The sequence below is a fragment of the Copidosoma floridanum genome, unplaced genomic scaffold (assembly GCF_036245765.1).
Source record: "Copidosoma floridanum isolate Cflo_tuat_1 unplaced genomic scaffold, Cflo_Japanese_pri ptg000016l, whole genome shotgun sequence".
Lineage (NCBI taxonomy): Eukaryota > Metazoa > Arthropoda > Insecta > Hymenoptera > Encyrtidae > Copidosoma > Copidosoma floridanum.
This window is the reverse complement of record NW_028321893.1, coordinates 11,057,066-11,082,233: the sequence shown is the minus strand read 5'-3', so window position 1 is coordinate 11,082,233 and position 25,168 is coordinate 11,057,066. Positions and strand designations below refer to the sequence as shown.

The 25,168-nt window shown below is 35.4% G+C and overlaps 1 protein-coding gene across 2 annotated transcripts in view; it reads right to left on the bottom strand.

The window, feature by feature from the left end:
- The window catches only part of Vha13 (V-type proton ATPase subunit Vha13), a 221,066-nt gene that overhangs the window by 27,523 nt on the left and 168,375 nt on the right, over positions 1-25,168 (bottom strand). The window contains exon 4 of one of the 2 annotated variants that reach the window (XM_089592305.1): positions 1,636-2,000. The exons of the other annotated variant lie outside the window; for it this stretch is intronic. Within the exon in view, the coding sequence (XP_089448431.1) occupies positions 1,926-2,000 (75 nt within the window). The 3' untranslated portion in view covers positions 1,636-1,925. Of the gene's footprint in view, positions 1-1,635; positions 2,001-25,168 lie in introns of those variants that run through there. 2 annotated transcript variants of the gene reach the window in all.

Sequence of the window (25,168 nt, the reverse complement as noted above, 5' to 3'; positions counted from 1 at the left end):
CATGTACATGTGAGTTTATAAGGACACTCTTGCTTATACATGTACAGGACTATGTATACGTACCATTCGGCATGTGCAGCGTATTCTTGTTATTCTGTAAATACATGCATACTCTTGCACATCCTTACATATACGTGCTTATCCTTGCACACTGAGAACATACTTGGATGTACGTGTGTGTATTACGCATACCCGTGAGTGGTCTTTCATATGTGTACACACCCACGCCTATGCATATTTTCATCGTCTTATGCATAGACTTTAACTTGTATCATTTCACTAGTGACCAGTATGATTAAAACACTCCTTACTTACCATCTTAGAATGTATGATGTACCATGTATCATGTAATTTGTTATGTATAATCTGTAATGTGTTGAATAAATCAATGTTTTATACTCTAGATTAATATTTTTTAATTAACGATGAATATCTTTGCCAAAAATTCATACGTTTTTACCTCCTTGTTTGATTAATGCCTCAAAAGATTGTTTATTTTTATTTCCACGTCCACAAAAAATCAATACGAATACACAAGCTTCAATACGCTTAGCGCAAGCATGCAATAAACACCTTTAAGTGACATACAATATTTAATTTTTAGGAACAGACAAGAAAATAAATGGACTGAATTTCTACAAAACTCAGTTTTTTCATAGTTACGTCATTATCATCACTAGCTATCAACTCAAAAATACTTTTTTGACCATCGCAATGTTCATAATCCACTTGAAAATCAGTCTAATCTTGGTTTATTAAAGGAGCTTTAATAAAGATGGTTTATTATTTATGAAAAAAATAACTGAAAGTATTAAAAATGTTCAACGAACCATCAAAAAAGAAAAGCCTTAATTTTCTTAATTTACGGTTGCATCGTTATTTACCTTATTTATAATTATCATATTTTAAAAAATTAAGTCGTTTAAATTATTCTCATTTACCTTTGGTACGCATGCAGTGTTGGATTTGATTTAAATGGAAGTAAAATACTGGTATTAAGATCAAATTTCAAATAATAAAGTATTTTTTAATAATTAAAGTACTTACTTACTAAACCTGAAAATATGACCTCACAAATGATAAGCCTAATTATTATTTTTATTTATATTCAAGCTTGATTTCATAATACGGACATACGTTATGGAATATAGGGACATGGTCCAATATTTCATTTCATAATACGGACCTTCCGAGTCAGCACATTTTTAATTATTTAATTGTTATAGTATTATATACTATGGTTTTTTTATTCGCAAACTAATATTTTAAGACCTTACTACTATTTAATGCAAAAAAGTAATCACATGCATGCTCTCTAGGTTTACATTTCATAAGTAAAACATGTTATCCGAAAAACCTTTTCATAATAGGTACTTTTACCTTAAGTGTTTGGACTCCGTATTTCTGTTCTCTTCTTTTTATTCTATTTGGTTCGAGATAAATAATATACAATCGGATTGGAGTTTTCGTTTTTCATTCGGCGTTAAGCAATACAAACGCTAATCTGAATTGTCTATATGTTTGTGTGAATGTACATTTATTTAATTCAGTACATATATGTGCGGTAGAAGATTTAACGTATTTTTTAAAATTCTTATCAGTTTATTTGTTAATTTAAAAAAGAAACGATTCTCGTGCATTTGAGTTGTAAATTTATTTTTACACAATTTAAAATCTAATATTACAAACTTCATTTATCACTATTATCATTCTCATCATTACAATCATCATTATCAGTATTATCACTATCAGTATACATTTCATCTCCACCCGATGCATAATCCGTCGTCGTGTCATCTCTACATTCATCATCCATCGACGAACTATCAATTCCTTCGACCAGAGACAGGTTTTCTCCAGTTGTGTTTTTAGATTTTGATAATGATAGGATTTCTACTGTCAGGATCTGTTTTGTTCCTCGAGATTTAGCTCGAGACATAGAAAATAATAGATCGGAATGCATCATCAGCCTCCGAAATATGTATATATTCGTCGCAGTCCTATTGTCCAATTATTTGTACATTTAACGAATGTACATTACATCAATCTTATTATTGTAATCAGTAAAATACAAAAAAAATATTCAATAGTTGAACGTTTCTTGCATATCTCGTTTACATCAATGATTTCACAAGAGAAATACGTAAAAAAATGTTTGCACGTTTTATTTCAATTATTAAGCAATTCTTACTCTACATAGATGAATGCACTTAGAATAAGAATATGCACCTTTACATACACAGGGTAGGACAAATCGCGTTCAATTACTACAGCCTGAAGTTCTAAAATGTGAGCTAGATAAAGTTAATTCATCGATTTACACTTTAAAAAATAGCAAAATTTTTTTCTTACACTTTTTAAAATATGAGTTGAGAATTATCTCTTTTAATATAGTGATTTTAACTTCTCACAAATTTCAAAGTTGTAGTTTGGAGGAATTACTTCTTTCAAAAGTGAAAAATTAAAAATAACAATCTTAAGTGTACGTTTCTAAATTTCCTATTTAAAAAAAATGGAATTCAAACGTGTAATACTGTTATTTTTTATATTTTTTCTTTTATAATGTGTAAATCGCATTACAACACATGCCTATAGTCCATGCAGTATAGTGTATTTACTATAAAAGTGTGTATAATTTTGTGTACATACATGTAAATGTGTGCATGTTATTGGAATAGAAAATTTTATCAGAAATGAGTACCATATTGTATTACATTAATGAACCTCATCTCAATAGCTATTCCCGTACAGTTAAGAATAACTTGTTTCACGTTACAGTTACTGTGTAATGCGAAATGTATGAGCATATGAAGGTTTGCATCAATATATGGAAAAGTATAAATTTGTCATTCAATTAGATGTATCATGCTTTCAATGTTAAAGGCTATAGAAATAAGATCTTAAAAGTTTTTTAAATTCATCCGTCTAAAAAACAATCAAAACGTTCTAAAGGAAAAGGAGGGGCGATCTGTAAGATAATAAACAAAAATTATTCATTGATTTAACGAAAGGAAATATAAAATAAGTATTTTAGTCTGATACGTTTTTCTTATAATCAAATAGACTATAGATTTTAATAAATTTTATTTGCTGTCCGTTAAATAGAGAGGAATGCTCCAAATACCGAAATACAATGTTTTTTCAGGGTTTTAACATCAAAAAAAAAAAAAAAAAAGCTTTTTCATAAGTAAAATTCAAAGGAAAAAAGCCAAGATATGGATGTTCTCAAATTACATTCTGTCTTTATCGATAGAAAGCCAGTAGATTTTCCGAATTCACCATAATTATGTATATATATGTACATACACCTCATTTGCATGTACTAAACAGATTTTTTTCACCCTGAAAGTTGGATCCTTGTAGCCTATTATCTAAGAAACACAATAAGCCCAAAATTAGGTGGATGGAGTGAGAATTCGTAAAAAGTAGGAATTTTAGCCATTTTTGGGCTTTCTGAAATAAAGTGAATTGAATCTTACTGCAATTTGTACAAATTCGTTGATTTTTTATGATATTCGCGATCTTGGATCCGACGTTTCGAACTTGGCTAACTGGACCCCGGATTCGTAATCAGCGATCCATAATCACTTTGTTAACCAAACTTGACACAAATCAGTTGATTTTGGATAATTTTGGCCGCCATCTTGGATCCACCATCTTGAATTTGGCTAACTGACCTCAAATTCATGATCAGCGACCTGAAAACCCCTGAATACTAAATTTGGTACAAATCGGTTGATTTTTGATAATTTTGGCCGCCATCTTGAATTTGTCTAACTAAACGCCATATTCGTGATCAGCGACACGAAAAACCCCTCAATACCAAATTTGGTGGAAATTCATTTATTTTTACCACGTTTTTATGTACCCTAAGTAATCGGACTACCAAAATTTAACATGTATATACCATTTATGTATGTATATATATATATCTTCCTATATTATATAGTAAACTCAGTGGGGCATTCCACACAAACCCCCCACCGCCCCCCAACTTCCCCCCACCAACCCCCCACAAAATAAGGTAAAAATCCGTTATTTTCTTGATTTTTCTGACATATCGTAGTATTTCTCAAAACCCACCACATCCCCCCACCAACCCCCCCACAGCCACCCCACCGACCCCCCGCACAATTTTTCATGGCCCCCCACCGTCCCCACACCGACCCCCCACAAAATATTATATGAATAGTATAGAAGTATGGTATAAGTCTATTCAAGCCAGGGGGCTCAACCACGTATGGCTTGACAGGATAATAACAATGTATGTTTGAATATTTAATCAAATAGTTACAGATTACTGCACAATAGTATAATCAGCTAAAGTAAAATACAATCAATTGTATTTCGATTTACTGGATACCTTGGTTTCTTTGAAGCATAAAGTTTTTGGTGGGCTGACTTTTTTTGTTAGCATTTTGTAACGTTGCATTTTGCCAGCCCTGTCAATGTGTTAAAGTCTATTACCACATTCCTACCAAATCACATGGAAATATTGTATAGTATTATTTCTCAAAACATCCCACGTTCCCCCACCTACCCCCTATGGCCCTCCCACTGACCCCCACGAATTTTTTCATGGCCCCTACCGCCTCCCCACACCACTTTTTTGGAACTTGACCGTGATCATACCGTCTTTACCTATATTTGGAAAAAACCGTCTTATTGCCATGATTTATTTCATCATCAAGAAGAAATTAAAAGTCACAAATTAATTCATAGGAGGTTGTTGCGCAAAACATCATTTTTTATACAACTAAGTACGTTTAAAAACCAATTTATATGGAGTTAACAATATTTTAAAACCAAATCATATATACACATATATTGGTGCGCATAATTATTATATCATCATCACTTATATAGTCCTTTATTACACAATTCTTCTTTTTACGTACATAAATTTAAGTTAAATTAAGACTATCTTTAAAATAAACAATGAAAGTTTCGCATCACTTTAAGAGTCATTTTATAAAGCCTGATGAAACCACGAAGACTTACGTCCATTTCTATTTGATTTTAAATTAATGCTAAAATTGGTACAATAGATAATTACGATATACATTCATGATATGTATTATTAATTAATAAATTTTATCTATACAAAAAAAAAATAATTAAATCATGTTATGAATATTAGATACATCATTATATTCAAAAATTTCTTTCCAAACTATATTTTCAATCTCTAAACTGTTTTCTCTATCGACTTGAACAAAAATTCCATTTTTATTTTTTCATCTTAATAAAGCCACGTATTATTGACCATGAGAAAATAAAGGTTTTTTTAAGTATAATCCCACATTATCGAAACTTTGACCTTGAGACTTATTTATAGTCATAGCAAACGCTACAAGTAATGGGAATTGTTTTCTATACAAAATAAAAGGTAATAATGAAGTATTTCCAGTATTTAATGTAATTCTTGGAATGAACATTTTATTACAAATTTTTTCTCCCGTTACTATTTCGCCTTCTACGTTATACTTCAGTAATCTAGTAATACGCAATCGTGTACCGTTACAAAATCCGTCTGATATACTCAAATTTTGAATTAACATTACTATTGTACCTATTTTTAATTTAAGTTCATGAGGTGGCAAGCCTTCACGAATGTTGTTTAACATTTCTACGGGAAAATTTATATAAATATTATCATCTGATTTATCAACACCTTTATATGTTGCAGTATCGATGCTGTAATAAGTTTTAGTTTCCCCATGTAATTTACTTAAAATCTTATTGTTTAAAAAAAAGTATATTTATTATGTAAAGTTAGTATCACGTTATTGTCAAAACAGTTGCTGTAATTACCAAATATTTTGGTACAGACATCATCTGTTGTCCAGGATTTAGGAATGTTAAATGTTTCTATGTCCCCTTCTCCAATTTTTAACAATAATTTCGAAAATTCATTATTACTAGAACGGATACTATTTTGTAATCTTAAAATTTTGAAAAAGTTTCATAAAAATGATGATTTAATAGTTTCTCCTATTATTATAGTTCTATTACCGATTTTTATAACTGGAAGGATTTGTCGAAAATCTCCTTCTAATACTATTAATTTATCACGAAAGCAAAGTTTAGTATTACACAAGTCTCTCAACGTTTTATCAACGATTTCTAGAGCTTTTTTCGAAATCACAGAAGCCTCGTCCCATACTATTAAATCAACTTCCCTTAATTTTTTTTTTCAGTTTCAAATTCTAAAAATACACTTTCAATATTATTTAAGTCTAGAGGTAAACGAAAAGTTCTATGACTGGTCATATCTTTTGGTAGTAATACAGATGCAATTCCTGTCAAAGTTATTGACAAAATATTTTTACCTCTAGAAATTAAGTAATAAATGAGTGTCTTATATAAGTAGGTTTCTCCGGATCCACCAGGACCATCTATGAAATATCCTCTTTCATCTTGTTCACAAATAGTTTTAAAAATTTTTCTTTGATCTTCATTTAAATTTGTGTACATTACATCGAACATTTTTTTACTGAAAGATATTTCCTCAATATTGCAATCATTTATATAGTTGCTAATGGTTGGTGTCGGTAAACTAAAAGACTCACATGATTTACCTCCTGATACCAAAATTTGATTAATATGTAGAAGAGCACAATCATTATTTTCATTATCGAAGTCTTTCGTAAAATATTTTTTATATGTATTCCTCATTTTATCTCCTTGAATGTTTTCTGAAATCAAAAATCAAGCAAAAAATTGTCTTAACTGGTATGGAAACATAATTGTAATGGCTTCTTTAAAACTATTGTTGATTTTAGAATCATGTTCTATTAAACCCATTGCAATTGCAGTATCCCTGAAAGTTTCATATGTTATTCCATTATGTTTTTTAACGTCTTCAAACGATGTAGCCCCATGTAATTTATTTAAAATAAGTTTAAAAAAAAAGCCTCCATGATCTTTTGGAGATACTATGTTGAATCTACCTATAGCAATATTTTTCAGTGTTACTTTCCTTTTTTTCTAAATTTCAAGTTTATTGTCAAAAATGTAATATTCTGGAATGTAAACATATTTTAGTGATTTTGCAAAATCATCTACTTTATTTAATTTAATTTAAGCTGTAAGGGGTGTTTGATAATTTTTTATTACCTGTTTGATATTATTTTCTTCAAATATCAGTTTTTGTTTATTTTCAAGATGAACAGCTAGATTTACAACTGTATGACTTCTACTACAAATTAGATATTCTTCAAGTCTCCCAGCTGCTTCCATTGGACTTACATATCTAGCATCTACATAACTACTAATTTCATCTACTATTTCTTCATTTAATTCGTTTGATTTTTTTATTTTAATGTATGTTTAATATCATTAATTAACATGAATAGAATATTGGATTTTATTAAAAATTAACGTGTTTTTTTATTTCAGATAATAACTTTAATGTTTCAAGATAACTTGAGGTATTAGGAATCACAAATTCCCACTAAAAATTTGACGTGGTGACTTCAAGTATTCCAACATATATCATTTTCCAACAATTACTTTACTGTGTAACTGAAAAAGTAAAGAATAAATAAGAATAAATACACACAAATTGTAAAAATGTATTTCTAATAAAATATTCGGAAGTTGGGGGGTTGGCGCGCAGTGCGCGCAGGGGGGCGTAAGCCCCACTAGTATATATATATATATATATATATATATATATATATATATATATATATATATCGAATTTTCCAACCTCTGAGATAAACGGATTCTTGAAGCCTACCATCTTACGAACAAAATGAGACAAAAATCAGGAGGATAGAATGAAAATCTAGGGGAAGCAAGAATTTTGACCACTTTTTGGGCTTTCTGGACCACTGTGCGCCACCTTACTTTTCTTCACAGTTCTTCCTTAAAATAAAATAAAAATATGCTTACTTGTCTGGGATGTGAGCGTTAAAAGCCCTCTTCCCCGTAACCATACGCACCATTCTCTTTGCCATACGCTTCTTTCTTTCCATCACAATTTTAGTGTGGCTTTCCACAGCTCTTGACATTTTAGCACGTAACACGAAAATGGCATACAGTTTTTGTTTTTAAAATTTTTTACTTATTATACTGCCTATTTTAACTGACAATTAGGACTTACTTAGAATTTAGACAATCTACTTAAGTTTGTAGCATGTCAGACTACTTTATGAACAAAATTTCAACAACTAGCCTAACACTTGTGTAGATAAAAAAACGGAAACAATTGAACTGGATGCATTGTTAAGTAACAGTTATAATATTTAATATCAACAATGGTTATTACTTAACTTGACCCTGAACGCGATTCAAAAGCTATATCATAGCTATCCATAAGCTTATTAGATGCCAGATAATATGACTGTGATGATTGTAAATTATTGGTTTGTTTTACGGATGGTACAATACTCGCCGTGCAATATATTTGACAAAAATTATAGTTTGCTTTTTTATGATGGATAGTAAAAATGTGCTAGTAATACGTGACCCATTGATCGACAATAGAAGAGTGAAAAAAAGGTGGTAGTGGGGAGTGGCGGTATAGAAGGAGATGATATAGAAGGACAATGATTCTGAATGCATCGCGTATCAATGCTTATTTTTACAGACGTGAGGAAAAGAGATTAGTAGACAGTTAAAAGTGTGTTAGTAATCAAATAAATAGTGCGGGCGCAATAAAATTTATATCAGCGATTGTGTTTATTTGAAACTAACGCCCCTTTGGTCTCCTATCTCATTTCCTTTTAGGAGTGGTTGACGTTCCCAAGATGGACACCAGAGGCAGACCTACTGGGGAAGAGAAATCCAGTGTGTAGAGACTAAGTTAGTAACATACAAGAGAGTTTTGTGACAGGATATTGGGACAGGATATTGGGACAGCCATTTATCAGCTAGAAAATCCTCGTCACAAAGGTTGATAGTAAGTTCAATTTCTCAAAGTAACAATCTTGAAAAAATAATTAGTGAGTAGCTTTACTAGTCAAATTTTATTGGTTTAGCGTCTTCAGCTTTTTTTTCACCAGGCTTAAATTTTTTTACTTCAGCTTATGTTAAGTTTAGTACATGGATAATTTTATTATAAACCAGACGGATTGAAGCAAAATCTGACAGAAATATTTTTTTATTTGGCTAAACATTGTTTTATGGGTTCACTATCGAAAAAAAATATACATATTCGACAAATTTTTTTATTTTAGATTGAGGGGGCTAGAAATTCAAGAGTTTCATGATTTTGGCCTTGAAAACCAATTTTCAAAAACATAACTCCATTCTTTTTAAACTAGAGAAAATTTTTTTCGTTTATTTTAAAGATAGTAAATTAAATTTTAAGAAAAAACAGTATTTACAACAAAATTCATAAACAACTTTATGTAGTTGACAACAATTTAAAGATTTAAATCGATTTTTAACTAGGGTCCCTAAAATTTAACGATTATTTAATACAACTATTGTATTCTACGTTACATTTTCTATAAGAAATATGTTTTTAATTGATGGAGAAATTATTATAACTAGAAAAAATACATTAATTTATACAAGCACGGTACGTCACGCGTCGTATCGGCGAACGGACACCTCTGCACGCCTCCCCTTCTAACCTTACATAGTTTTACCCAATAAAATAAGTGGTTATCAAAATATGTTGGTAAATGGAAAAACATTTATTTTTACTGACAAACATGACTTATAATCAGCTTAATGTCTATTTAAAGATTTTTACAATTGTTGTTTTATCATTTTATAAAAATATTTCTGATTCTAGTCTCTGAAGAGGATTGGTATCATGCATTGGAATTGTAACAAGACCTTCTATTGTTAAGGCTTTTTTTAAATCGTTGTAAAAATATTTGTTCTTCCTTATCATACTTATAATTAGTTAAATAACAACACGTTACACTTTGCAAAGCTTCAGTTGCCCACGTAAATAATTCGTGGGGTGTTTAAATTGGATCATTTATCGTTTAAAGACCAGCTCTGGCAGCAAGTTGTTTTAACATTCCACCTATCCCATCGCATGATTCCTTGTCATGAGACGTAGGGAAAAAATTCTATTTGGCTGATTTTCCAAAATCTTTTATACTATGAGTAAGACAATTAAGTTTTTCTTATTTTTTTAATGTGCACTTGCAACGTCGAAAAAATATTTTAATTTATCAACACCTTTCAAATTCATCTTAATAAATTCTACAAGTTGTTTTCGAAATAGATGAATAATAACTGTGTTATGATACAATCATTCAGAAATTCAAACAAAACTTTTGATAATTAATTCATCTTTTTCGTCTGTATAGTAAATTAAGAATGGATAAACAGTTGCTTGATCATTATTTCAGTGCACACCTAGTATAGAATTTTGTAAAACAAATGCATAATTTTTTCCAAAATCACATATAACATTCATTATTTATTAGTTTTTTTCTTTAAGTCAAAAAATTCTATTTGTTTTTTGTTCAAAAAATACTGAATCAGTAACTTTTTCAAGCCGTTGCTTAAAAGTTGCAATAATTCATCTACATTAGATATCAAAGTTTATAGTGAAGTTTTATATATTGTCACCCACCGTTTGTATTGCACATTTTCGATGAATTTGTTATGGAAATTTTGTTGTAATTCTTTAATAATATTATCTACATCGAAGCACTAATTGCATAATCCTAAAAAATAATTAGTAGATTTAATATCACACGTCATACTATCCGAACAATCATGATAATTTTTGCAGTCAACTGAAGTACATTTTGAATTCGCTTTATCTATCATGAGTTTCATATTTTTATGTATCCAACACACACACATACACACACACACCGAATGAGTACCACTGACTTCTGCCAGTGCATAATATTTTGGTTGTATGCTAGCAAACTTCGAAAAACTACACTTCATTCTTAGATACTCTTTTTTAAATAGTTTATACAATCCTTTTAATTTTATATAAAATCAGCCGTTTTTGCATCTGTATTTTGTGACCATTCATTATCACGGAGATGAAATCTTTTTTACCCGGCATAATTTGTGTGTGTTTATCGGATAGATAGAAGTTCATTATACTGTTAAAAACATTCACTTCTTAAGATGGATGGCTTTTGAGACTTGGATTGCCTAATATTCCTCTATCTTTAGTAATATTTTTTGCAATAGATATATTTATCATTTGGTGAGTAGCTGTGACAAAGTTTACCTGGATTTTCCGACATGACTAGTGTCTAAAAACAGTCAAAATATTTACTTGATGACATCAGTCTGTACTGGTGTTAAAACTTTCTTGTAAAGATTTTTAAAATTGCGACATTATCATCAACTTCATAAACATCCTCTGGATCATCGATGTTTGCATAAAAAACTCTCTTTTTGATTGTCTCAGTAATTTTCTGAACTTTCTCCTCAGATTAATATTTTCGTTTTCATTTGCGCTTTTTAATAGGCGATGATACCAAGAAACACAATCTTCTATTCAAACAGTCAACACTGTCATTTAATTACTTCTTGTTTCCACTTGAAAATTGATTAAAAAATAAGTGTTCTGAATACATCTCGTGTCATATAACTAATACTATTTCAACTTCAGCTGTATTTTTATTTTTTTTACACTTTTTGAGATGAACAGACGACAGAAATAGCAAATTCTTTGTTGTACAGCCTTAACAGTTATTCGTACATTAAGTTGACGTAGTTGATCTGTAGTGTTTTTTTGCAATAATGACGCTTTACTTGAGTGACCTCTTAAATTTAAAGGGTTGAAGCATCTGTCGGTGCAAACATTCGTACTTATTGTTTTAGGCATAGTGCTGGTATTTAACTTCTCCCGCACGCGCGCGTGCACGTGTGTGTCAGCCAAAACAATCGAGATAACACATCGCTTTCCTAAAATAGACACTTTAAAGATTGTTTCGTAACCTATAAATTTAGACACGTGAGTCCAGACGAGACAAAAAATCCCAAGCAGTTTTCACAAAAGTTTTTATCAAGTACTAAACAGAGATCAGAAAAAATAATAATAAAAAAAAAATATTAATAAACCAGTTCTAATAACAGCTTCCGAATTAATCTTCCAATGCTTTCACAGAGAAACAAGATTCTAACTCTAACAATGTACTATATATATACAGTATATATACTGGAAGTTGCAGGCTAGTGTGCTAGCTAAGGTGACCAGTATATCTAGAGCACGTGTTGCCATCTGTAGTTTATTCGTGACCAAAATCCGCCAAATTCAAAAGTAGACAAAATAGACTAATAGTTTGATCACCATTAATGTTATTGAGAAGAACGACGGTCAGAAAGGTGTTCAGTTTGTCAAAGAGTTACCTACATGCAAAAAAAATGATGTAATATAATAATAATGTGTAAAATAAACTGTAAGGAGATCGAATAGGTTCAATTAGGATGTATAATTGATAACGCAAGAAATGGACCTTGCAAAAAAGGAAGAGACGGTATTGAAACTAGGAGAAGTGATACAAAAATTAAAAAAATTTTAAGGGTGGCTTTGGGGTGGGGCCATTAAATGGAGTAGCGAATCGGGGATGGCTGTAGTTATCTTTAAGGGTATTGAATCGACTGTTCAGGCCGATTAATGATGAAAATACTGCCAAAGGCTCTGGGCATAGTACGATAGTTGTGGCCACTGAAATCCGAATTATTGTTAAAGTTGGTAGGTGACTAAGCAATAATTCATAGCGGGGCAGTCACGTAGTACTTTTTATATACTAAAAGCCGCTTTAGTACTTAAGGCTAGTGGTCGTCACCTACCAAGCGGTAGACGATCCAACAGGCGCAAAGTTTAAGATTTGTACTAGGTAAAAGTATTAAAAATTGAACGTATTTAAAACGGTCGTAGTTACTAATAAGTACTTACTTGAATAATTAATAGTTATCTTAATAATATTACAAGCAGTAACGAAGACAACGAAACTTAATTTACTTTAAGTAATTTATGAATTAGGCTAATAAAATTGTCGAAATCGTACGCCTGATCACTAAACTCTTAATATTTTATAATCGTTTTAGAAAAGCGTTTTAGACAACGCATATAAAAAGTAACAATAAAATTTCACTACGTCATTCATTGTTGACAAATAAGTAGTAAAAATATAAATTTTTTTTTACTGAATATTGAAAAAACTGTATCTTGTATTAAAATATGTTAATTGTAATAAATGTAGCCTAATCAATTATTTACAGTTAGGATAAAAAAGTTGGGTGACGACAAACAGTTTAGTTGTGAGTTGCAAAAGAACCTTGTAAAAAAAAAAAAAAAAAAAAAAAAAAAAAAGATATACCAGATAGTTTGTTAGTATATATCAGTGCCCTCCGGTGAATTTGGAAATTCAAAGTGATCAGTGATCCGTTGGGGATGAAATGTGAGAAAATAAATAAATACAAGTAAAGTGTATTTAAATTTTCTTGCGTTGATTTATTAATGCGCAACGTTTCGATGACAATATGCGTCAGCCTCATCAGGCTACAAAATTAAAATTAAAAAAATTAAAAGCACACAATGAGTGATCTGGAAGGCTTAAACACCAGATACAATAAATTTTGATGTAAATTGTTACCGCAGGTACGCGAGAATTCGTAAGTTTGGTTGACTTACTCGTCACCTGTCATGCTATCGGCTGACAATAAATTACAACAACAAGCCAGCGCTTATATATCGGTTTGCAACGGAAATTGACACTTGAACACACTTAAAAGTAAATAAACATTAAAAGGAAATAAAAAAAAAGTCACTTAAAACTCAAAATCAATCAAAATTAAATCAATAGAGGTCATGTATAAAAAGATACATGTCAAGCTCTACTTGTAACCTGACAAAAACTAGACGTTAAATAAAAAATTGTATAGATTATACTGTAAGTAAATACATTAATAATTCTGTAAGCTACTTTTTTTTCTGAGTTTCTTAAAAATATTTTTAACTTCTAAGATATTTGAGGGAATTCAATAAAACGATTTGATGAAAGAAACACGGCGATAGAACAACAATTTTTTTAAAGCTTTGAATTGTATTTATGGCATAAGATTTTAAACCCTTTCATAACTTTGCAACACGTAACTTATTTTGACATCTCCAAATAAATTTTTTCATCAACCTAATACGGAATATCATTAAACGGAGTTGCAACATGAAGCGAACACGGGATAAAGATTTTCTAATGTTCATGCACCTCTACGTGTTTTGCGTACCAATGTACCCTTCTGACATAATTAAGAGTTGGTAAATACAAAAAAAATGATAGTTGTATAATGAAAGGTTCAAAGTAAGAGTTTAAAACCCATTGAATTATTTATAATTAACAAAAAAAAAAAAAAGTGCGTTGAGACACATAGGTAAGAAACAATTTTCATTTTAATTTTCAATTCAGAAACGTAGGTATATACATGTGTAACAATACGTTCATGTATATTACTTTCTGTGTCTCTCTATCCCTTTTCGGATACCTGTGCGTAGTTGCGCCAGTGCACAAGTTTCGTTGGCTCTTTACTAAAGACGAGTTAAGATAGAGTTTGAATAAACACAATTGTAAGACCCCGGGAGAACTTTGCATTATAGTCAAATATTAATATTTCAAAATAATCCCTTTCACATAAAAGAAATTGGTTAAAAATGTGACATCCAATGTCATATACTTAATATTCATTATTTCGAAATACACAGCTCCGTTAAAAACTTATAAAAAGCAAATGCTTAGCGATTGTTAAACATTGAGCTGTATAGCTGCTTCTGCAATCTCGTGACACATAACTTACTTCCTTCGAAAAAAGTAGCCGTCGCAAAACTCCAACAACGCGTGCAATTTCCAAATAATCTTATATAGCGCTCATCTTACAAAAATCAATTTGCACTAAATGTCAGCAAGAATGAAAACAATCAGCAGTTTCAACATTTATTACTGAGAATGATCCACAGCGAATGTCATGACTGTCATGTTAAGCTCTGATTGGTCGTTCAGATCCCCAACTTGACGTGTCATCTTTAAATGCAAGAGTATAAAAACTCCTTGCACATACCAATAATTGCCTTTTTTCTTTCATCAAGGGCTCCAAAGTAACTATAAAGGTTGGAGAGTGAGGTCTGTTGCGTCCTTTAAGCGGATGTAAGACTTAGTTCAGTGATTAAGCTACGTGTTAAAAGCGTATATTTCAAGCAAATGTAAGACTTAGTTCGGTGACTAAGCTGTGTGAGAAAAAAGCTCGAGCAACCCAGACTACTGCAGACTCACCTCAAAAGTGAATCAAGGAGGAACAAGAAAGAAAGGACCGTCGACTTGGGTTCCGACGTTAAAAGCAGCAGCCTAATTATTTCCATTACCACGAGTACTCTCGTGTAGGATTAAGATCATCGTTGCGGTCAACTTTGTAAGATCTTGCGACTGCATGCGCGCAAGCAGCGGTTAACCAACGATCATAGAAGTAAGTTACGTTAAGAAAAATAAAAACCTGTTAAAACATTGTAAACGCGAATCTGAACCTTCATAATTTATATTATTTGTAAAATTAACTATTTTCGGCATCACAGAATTATTAAATCATCAGATGAGACATAACTTGGTTGTTGATTATATTTCTTTTCTTAATTGAAATACTCCAATTACTATATTATATAAAGTATTCTAAGAATCCTAAGAAGAGCAAATAAGGCCTTTGGGCCGACGGCTGGTTCCTGACGAATAAAAAAAATTAAATTTATTTGTTTGTAGAACGGATCTACGAGTTCCACCCTTCACTTAGAAGTTCGGACGTAACAAAAATAATGAATGAATAATACTAATTCTAATATTAATTCATCATTTTCTACAAGCACAAAATATTAAGAAAATCAATAAAAAAAGCTTACCTGTATGAGTACAATAAAAAAAGAGCGAGCGCGACAACCAAGCAGACGATTAATGGCTCTCTATTTCACTTACTCGTACAGGTATAGCCAAAATGCCGATTTCATTTTGGAAGTTATATTTCTTAGAAATATTATTTACACATATATTATTTATAATATACACACACATTATGTATAATTATATATAATTAAAATAATGTATGTGTACGTGTGTAACGTATATGCTAACGTATACACACATACAGTGCACATACAATGTTTACTTATGTATGTACATGTACACTTCTATAAAGCAATGTAGACGGATAATACATCCATACACATACGTTGCAATGAAGCTATATATACACGACAATGTACCATATACACGTATATAATATACATAGATGTACAAGTTCCACTACGTGTATCTATATAGAGAGAAATAGAATGCATCTCAGTAGTGGAGTGAGCAGCAACTGAGGAGCGGACCAGACTTTTCGTTGCATATTTCCCCTCACGCGGCTGTTCACTGCCCGCCGTAAGATGTTTCACATGAAAAAAAAAAGAGGTGGTTTGCAGCAAAATGATTAAGGGCATCAAAACGAAGACGGTAATGTAAGTGAGTAGTTTTAATGCAGAGCTCAAAAGAAGCCCTAATGAGTCGCGCGTTTAAATAATCAGCTGTGCTATTAAGGTTAAATGGTTACTCTACAGCGGTTGCTTGGATCACGTTAGAAATAATAAAAGATATTTTCATAAATCTGTTGAAATAAAAGAGTCTATAAATGTAAAAGTAGGAGACAGAAGGTTTATAATAGCAACAAAAGTTAGTAATATTAAGCACATGTTCGATGTTTATGGTCAGAGTAAAATAAATATAATAAAAAATATTATTTTTCTTGAACATATGGATGAAAATTGAATAACTTACAGTAACGCAACAAAAGCAAATACGACGGAATTCGTAGGAAATATGTCAAAGATTTTGGATCCAAGCGAAAACAAAATTAAGTTGGCCATTAAGAATAACGATATTATCATATGACAAGTAAAATTATGTAAAAGGGCAAAGTTGGCTCAGTGGTAAGCGTCTTTGTTACCAATACAACGCTGTTTTAGGGGTTGTGGGTTCGATTCCCGGTATATGCAGATTTGAGGTCGAGTCATGAGGTTGAACTGCTTAAGTTGATAATTTCTTTTAAAACCAAGCAGACTGGCAGTAAGTGCGCCAGGTCATTGGGTTAGGCTGCTCGAAATAATCATTTGTTAAAAAACCAAGCGCACCAAGTCGTTGAGTTTTGATGCTCGAGATAATGATTTGTTAAAAAACTAAGCACACGGGCAGAAAGCGCGCCGGGACATTGGGTTATGCTGCTCTAGTTATTGGTTTATTTGAATAAACAAGCGCGCTGGCAGTAAGCGCGCCGGTGAATTAAATTTTGGTGCTCGCGATAATAATTTGTTAAAAAACTGATTACGCCGGCAGTAAGTGCGCCAGATCATTGGGTTACGCTGGTCATGTTAATAATTTGTTAAAATACTAAGCGGGCTGGAAGTAAGCACGCCACGTCATTGGGTTATGCTACAAGGGTTAATGATTTATTTTAATAAACAAGCGCGCTGGCAGTAAGCGCACGGGATCGATGAACTAAGCAACTCAAGTTAATAATTTATTTTAAAAACCAAGAAATCTGGCAGCCAGCGCACCAGGTCATTAAATTTTGCTGCTTGGGATGATAATTTGTTAAAAAAATGAGCGCGTTGGTAGTAAGCAGGCCGGGTTATTGAGTTAGGCTGCTTGAGTTGATAATTTATTTAAAAAACCAAGCAAACTGGCAGTAGGCGCGCCAAGTGAGTAAGTTTTGCTGCTCGGGATAATAATTGGTTAAAAAACTCAGCGCGCTGGCAGTTAGCGTGCCAGGTCATTGGGTTGAGCTGCTCAAGATATTAATTTATTTAAAAAATCAAGCGCCCTGGCAGTAAGTACGCTGAAACAGTAAATTTTTCTGCTTGCGATAATAATTGGTTAAAAAACTCAGCGCGCTGGCAGTGAGCGTGCCAGGTCATTGGGTTAAGCAGCTTAAGATAATAATTTATTTAAACAATCAAGCGCACTGGCAGTAGGCACGCCAAGTAATTAAGTTTTGCTGCTTGGGATAATAAGTCGTTAAAAAATTGAGCTCGCTGGCAGTTAGCGCGCCGGGTCATTAAGTTTTGATGTTCGAGATAATGATTTGTTCAAAAACTAATCGCACAAGTAAAAAGCGCGCCGAGACATTGGGTTAAGCTGCTCGAGTTAATTCTTAATTTAGATAAACAAGCACGCTGGCAGTAAGCGCGCTGGGTCATTGGGTTAAGCTGCTGAAGATAATAATTTATTTAAGGAATCAAGCGCACTGGCAATAAGCGCACCGAGTCATTAAATTCTGCTGGTTGGGATACTAATTGATAAAAAAACTGAGCACTCTAGCAGTAAAGGCGCCAAGTAATTGAGTTTTGCTGTTTAAAATAATAATTCGTTTAAAAATTAAGTTAGCTAGCAGTAATCGCGCCCGGTCATTGAGTTTTGTTGCTCGGGAAAATAACTTGTTAAAGAACTAAGCGCGCCAAGTCATTGAGTTTTGATGCTCGAGGTAATGATTTGTTGAAAAACTAATCGCACGGGCAGAAAGCGCGCCAAGACATTGGGTTAAGCTGCTCGAGTTAATGATTTGTTGAAAAACTAATCGCACGGGCAGAAAGCGCACCGAGATATTGGGTTAAGCTGCTCGAGTTAATGATTTATTTAGATAAACAAGCGCGCTGGCAGAAGGCACGCCAAGTCATTGGGTTAATCTGCAAAAGATAATAATTTATATAAAAAACCAAGCATGCTGGCAGTAAGCGCGCCGTATCATTAAATTTTTCTGCTTGGGATAATAATTGGTTAAAAAACTAGGGCGCTGGCAGTTAGCGTGCAAGGTCATTTGGCTAAGCTGCTCAAGATAATAATTCATTTAAAAAATAAAGCGCACTAGCAGTAAGCACGCTAAGTCATTACGTTTTTCTGCTTGGGATGTGTATGACATCAAGCCCTTGATGCTACGTATGTGTGAGTGTATCAGAGGCTACTCAAGCTGAGTGCTCCACACGTGCAGTCTGCCTGACGCGCATGCGTTGCGCTAGAGAGAGAGAGTAGACCGTGCTCCAAGCCTCGCGTCATTGTAGCCAGTCAGCGCTGAACGTCAAGCGCGAGAGCAAGACGTTGTCACGCTGAGCTTCTCCATCACTCCTGTAACAAGACTGCGTGCAAAAAGAAAAAAAAAATAAATCCGAATCTCCTTGCTGCATTTTGAGTGTCTTGTTTTGTGCATAAAGAAACCCACCTTCCTCCCCTCAACGTCCAGTGCATCATCTCTGCATCAACGCCATCCCTCAGGCATTAATAGGCCACAGGATCATAATTTTACGATCAGCAGCTAGCGCTTTATCGAAAAATAAAGAACGCCTACGACAATTTTAAAAAACTAGACGAAGTGAAAATGACCATAGGTCAATGCATGACTCGAAGCAAAGTAGTTGAGGATTCGTACGATCAGGCTTTGACGATTCACAATCAAATTCTGGGTCTCGATGAAGATATTGGTCAACATAACTACATTAAAAAAATTATATGGACGTAATTGAGGAAGCTTACTGTGCGGTCGCAGGTGATTTTGAAGACTATGCGTCCCGACTAGGACCCGATCTGACGACCGCTGATCCTGGCTCTGCTTCTGCCATTGCTTTGCATAGCTTGTCCTCTTTGCCCTCTGTCAATATTCCGACATTTTGCGGTGTCTTTGAGAGTTGGGAGAGTTTCCGTGACGTCTTTAAGGCTCTAGTTCATCTTTAAACCAAGCTCCCGGCCGTTATTAAATTATGGCGAACTCATGTCACTGGAGATGCTGCTGACCTGATAAGAAATATTCCCCTTTCAGGTGATAACTATACTCAAGCCTGGAACGTTCTTGTCAAGTTTTATGGCAATAAGCGTCGTCTGGTTACCTCCTACACCAGCACGGTCCTCAATTGTCAGAACATGAAGTCCAACTCCTGTCCGGAAATGAAGCGTTTATCAAAAGAGATGTCGGGGCCCCTCGACTCTCTTGTTGCTTTGGGTAGAGATAACTGGTGCGAAGACATCATCATCGCTCTTGTGATCAGTAGGTTCGATAACTCTACGAACCGAGAGCGGCAGAAGCACCTAGGTAGCAGTGATGAGCCGCCTACTCTTGCTCGTTTACGTGAGTTCGTCGCCACCAAAATTATCATGACGGAAACGTTAGAGTGAGTTAAACGGAAGCCTACGTCCCAAGATACGTCAAAATCCAAACGAAAGTCTTCACTCGTGCATGAAATCGCCACTTCTAACGATTCGGGGTCCATTAGTTGCTTTCTCTGCGGCAAGCCCCATTGTTTGTCCTCCTGTCAAACCTTCCAAGGTAAACCTCTGAACGAAAAACGGTAGCTCGTAAAAGACAGACAACTTTGTCTCAATTGCCTAGGTCAACACATAATATCAGAATCAATTGAAAATAATAGTACGCATCACATAAAAAATACCGCGGGGCGCTCTCACTTACAATCAAAAAACTATAGGTACAGTCGTTGCGCTTGAGGAGGGAGAAGGATAACAAAGATAGTTCCTGTTGTTAGTCAGGTTCAATTTACTCTCTTTCATTATTAATTAAACAATAAAACTAAATCCGAATTAATCGAAATCGCAAAAAAAAAAAACAAGACGCAAAATAACGAAAGATGCTGAGGTAAAGCCGCAAGTACAATAATGGTACCTCTTAGTCACTAATTAAATCTATGTAGTGCCCATTGATTCGATCTTGCAGACGGTACGTAGCAGAATTAACTTATAGATAGGCCTAGTTCATTGAGTTTCTGAGTTTTAACTCTTACGACTCGCACCAGCGTTTTAGGATCTTTGAAAATGTGTACAATTCTCGCAAGGGGCCATTTGCCGAAGGGAGTGGACTCATCTTTAATCAAAACAAGATCTCCTATTTCTAATGACCTTCGGGGGGAAACCCTTTTCTCTTGAGTTTCGAGGGAGTTTAGGTACTCCACTGACCACCTGCGCCAAAAACACTGAACAGCTTGGGACATTAGCTTCCACCGGTGCAGGGGGGATATATGTTCATAAGTCAGGTTCGGCTCTGGTATCGAATATGAGGGCTTAAATTAAGAAGTGAGAAGGCGTAAGGGGACTCAGATCCATGGGATCGTCAGTCAAGGGCGCCAGGGGTCTTGAATTCAAGCCTGACTTAATTTGACACAACCATGTGGAGAATTAAACGAACGTGAGAATCTGTTCTCCGATGACTCTTTTTGGATGGAATTTCGTCGATTTCATCGCAGCCTCCCACAGACCACCGAAGTATGGGGCGGAAGAGGGGTTCAAGTGCCACTGTGCTCCCAGAACACAGAGAGCATCAGCGAAGGGCGCGTTTTTGTGCCGATCCCTTAACATTGCGTTTAGTTCTCGATCGGCTCACACAAAATTAGTGCCTCAATCACTGTATAGATTAGTGCATTGATCTCATATAGACGTAAACCGTTGGAAAGCCGCTATAAAGAAATCGGAAGTGCGATCTTCGACGACCTCCAGATGTACAACTTTGGTAGCCATGCTGACAAATACAGCAGTGTAACCCTTGAGGGTGCCTCTCCCTCGATGCTTTTGCCAGACGAATGGGAAAGGGCCTAGCATAATCGACACCTGTCTTTTGGAATGCCAGTGAAGGAGTCACCTGGGCTCTCGGGAGATCAGCCATCAGCTGAGTCTGTGGTCGAGCGGTATATCGGCGACAGGTCAAGCAGTGAGACAACACGGAGCTTACGATCTGTCGACCATTTATAATCCAGTATTTCCGAGAAAGGGCGGTCAAGCTTAAATGTGTACCTCTGTAAAGAGTAATGAGATGATATCGTTGGATAAGTAACAAGGTTAGAGGGTCTCTGCCAAACAAAATCAGAGGATGTTTAGCGTCAGAATCAAGCAAGGCGTTGCTTAATCTGCCTCCAACTCGTAACAACCCGTCATAAATAAAGGTAGCTAGCTTTCGTAATCAGCTTGAGGCGGGAAGCCATTCTTGTTGACCAATCGGAATGTCGATGTTGCGTTTAATAACTGCGATGTCAGGCGCAAAATTGCGCCGTTGATCAAAAACTAAAAACAAGGAAGCGGCGTCTAACTCATCAGTTGTCAAGCTTGGAGAAGAAACCTGAATGAACGGATCATGACGAAGAAATTCTAGAGCAGTGGACTTTATAGTTAGTGGTGAGGATGACTTTCTCAGACTCTCGTGACACCGAAAAGCAAAACGCATGACGTAAGCCGCTGCTCGCAAAAGCCGAAGCCAACGTAAATAATGACTAAGAAGGATTTTAACGAAAGAATCAGGTCTTTCTTCCGAGCAACTTGATACTAGATTGAACGAAGGCAGTGGCTCGATAACTTCAACCTTGAGCTCAGGGTACTGAGGGTCAGTTTCATGTAAGATATCTGGACCGTGGAACTAGATCCGCTTAGCGACAAATTGACTGGACATAATGCCTCGAGAGGCCAGATCAGCAGGGTTTTGTCTAGACGTGATGTGGTGCCATTTGGCACTGGGCACTAGAGTGTGGATGTCTAAACATCTGTTTGCAACAAATATTGGCCACTTGGACGGCGGAGCGTTAAGCCAGTAAAGAACGTTCAGGGAGTCTGTCCATAAGTGAACAAAAGCTCTGTTATAATGGCAAGTATCTGCAAAATTTTTGACGATTTTTGTAAGCAGATAAGCAGCGCACAACTCAAGTCGAGGAACGCTCAATACCTTTAGGGGGGCGACTTGGGTGTTGGCTACTTGGAGCGACTCGTGTATATCGCTGCCGTTGAAGAGGCGGGTGTAAACGACAGCGGCGTAGGCTGACTTAGAGGAATCAACAAATTCATGAATTTCCAGCTGAGCACCAGGAGAATAATAATGGTTCCATCGAGGGACTCTCACCTGATCTAGCTCAGGTATCTCATTCAGCCACTTCACCCAGGTCTCAACAACAGGTGCTGGAAGTGGCGTGTCCCACGCTATCTTAAGCAACCACAGTGACTGTAGCAACATTTTGAAAACTATGATAATCAGCGAAAACGAGCCCAAGGATCATAGTACCGAGCAGCTTGAGAGAACAAGCTCCGTTTCATCCAAAACCTAGGAAGTTGATCGATCGTGAATTTAAATGCAAATTCATCGAATTTGGGATCCCAAGACAGTCCAAGGACAGATATAAACTCTCCGTTTGTCTCCAGGATCTTCAGTTGATCAACACGATGAACTATAGGGATGCTCTCAAGAGCCTGCGGTAAATTAGAATACCATTTGCACAGAGGAAATCCACCAATTCGCGTCAGTTTACCGAGCTCCTCACATTTGACCAAGATCTGCTCCACTGAATGACCGCCTGACAAACAATCATCTACGTAGGTTTCCTCGCGTAAGATCTTTGAGGCGCGGGGATGAGATTCCGCATGCTCGAAGGCCAGTTGACGCAAAACGCGAGTTGCCAAGAAAGGGGAACACGCAAGACCATACGTGACTGTATCGTCAGAAAGTATGTTTTAAGCTAAGAAGAGGTGTAAGGTCTCCAAAGGATTGCCTGAAAGGCTTGGTCGTCTTTGTGGACCGAGATTTGCCGAAACATCTTCTCCACATCGGTGGTAAAGACGAATCTTTAAAAACGCCATTTGATGATCAACTCGAAAAAATTTACCAATCCATTTTTGCTTTTGGCTGAGCCATTGAAGACGACTCTAAGCTTAGGTGAAGAGCACTTGGTCCTTAAGACCCCATGATGAGGGAGAAAGCACTTTGCCAATCTGGAGTCCATTATATTACGCATGTGGCCGAGAGCTATGTATTTAGACATAAAGGACTTGTACAACTCAAACAAGCAAGGATCGTTCCCGAATCTTTTCTCCTGCTGACGAAACATGGAGAGCACAGTTTTGTATGAGCCCTCTCGAAGCGAAAGAGTGTCAACAGTTTCGCCCTTGAACAGAAGTTTGACCACGAATCGGCCGTCAGGGGATCGAGAGTGCGTGAGATTGAAATGCTCCTCGCAACGAAGATCGTCTCCCTTCAGCTCAGGCTTCGAGAGAGGTTCCTTGACCAGCCAAAATCGTTGCATAACTTCATCGAGATCAAGGCCCTTGGAAACGTGCATCACTGCAATTTCTTCAGACGCGGTCATTAAGTGGCTCACTTGCTTAAAGGAAGGGACACTCTCTGGTATGAAGTAAACAGGTTCTAATGATAACCATCCGACCCGAGAGGCTGCGGCGATGGGTTGATCGAGGGAGCCTCGTCGAATTAAATTAAGAATTATGTAGGCGTGAACAGAGGCTCCTAGCAGAACGTCTATTTTATCTAGAGAGCGATAATCAGGGTCCGCAAGTTGAATTTCCTGAATGTATGGAATATTTACTAAACTTCTTGAAGTAGGAGGCTTATACGAAGAAATCTTAGGAACAATCAAAGCCTCAGTCTCGCACTTAAAACAAGAATCAAGATGTGGTTGAAAGTTTAGGTAAGTCCTTCTCGTTACATAAGTTGAGGTCGAATCCCCTACGCCAGCTAATGAGATGCTAACCGAGTGAGTCTTAAGTCTTAAGACATTGCAAAGAGAACGAATCACCAGAGAACTTTAAGAACCCTGGTCAACAAGGGCTCTTACTAGAACCTGTGAACCGTCTGGTCCTCGAACGTAAATTCGAGCGGTAGCTAAAAGAACCTTGGGTCCTGAAAGTAAGCCCTCGCTACGCAATAAGTTGACGTTAGCGTGGAAGCTTTAATCGAGTGGGAGTTCATGAGGTTTTTCAGGACCACTGGCGGGTTTATCAAAAGAGGTTGAGTCATTGGTGGGACTTGACTTGGCGTCTTCCTTATGCAATAGGGTATGATACTTTTAATGACAAACTGAACACGAGAACTTACTCTTACACAGTTTTACAGTGTTGACCAAGGCAATTGAGACAAAGTTGCCTGTCTTTTACGAGCTGCCGTTTTTCGTTCAGAGGTTTACCTTGGAAGGTTTGACAGGAGGACAAACAATGGGGCTTGCCGCAGAGAAAGCAACTAATGGACCCCGAATCGTTAGAAGTGGCGATTTCATGCACGAGTGAAGACTTTCGTTTGGATTTTGACGTATCTTGGGACGTAGGCTTCCGTTTAACTCACTCTAACGTTTCCGTCATGATAATTTGGGTGGCGACGAACTCACGTAAACGAGCAAGAGTAGGCGGCTCATCACTGCTACCTAGGTGCTTCTGCCGCTCTCGGTTCG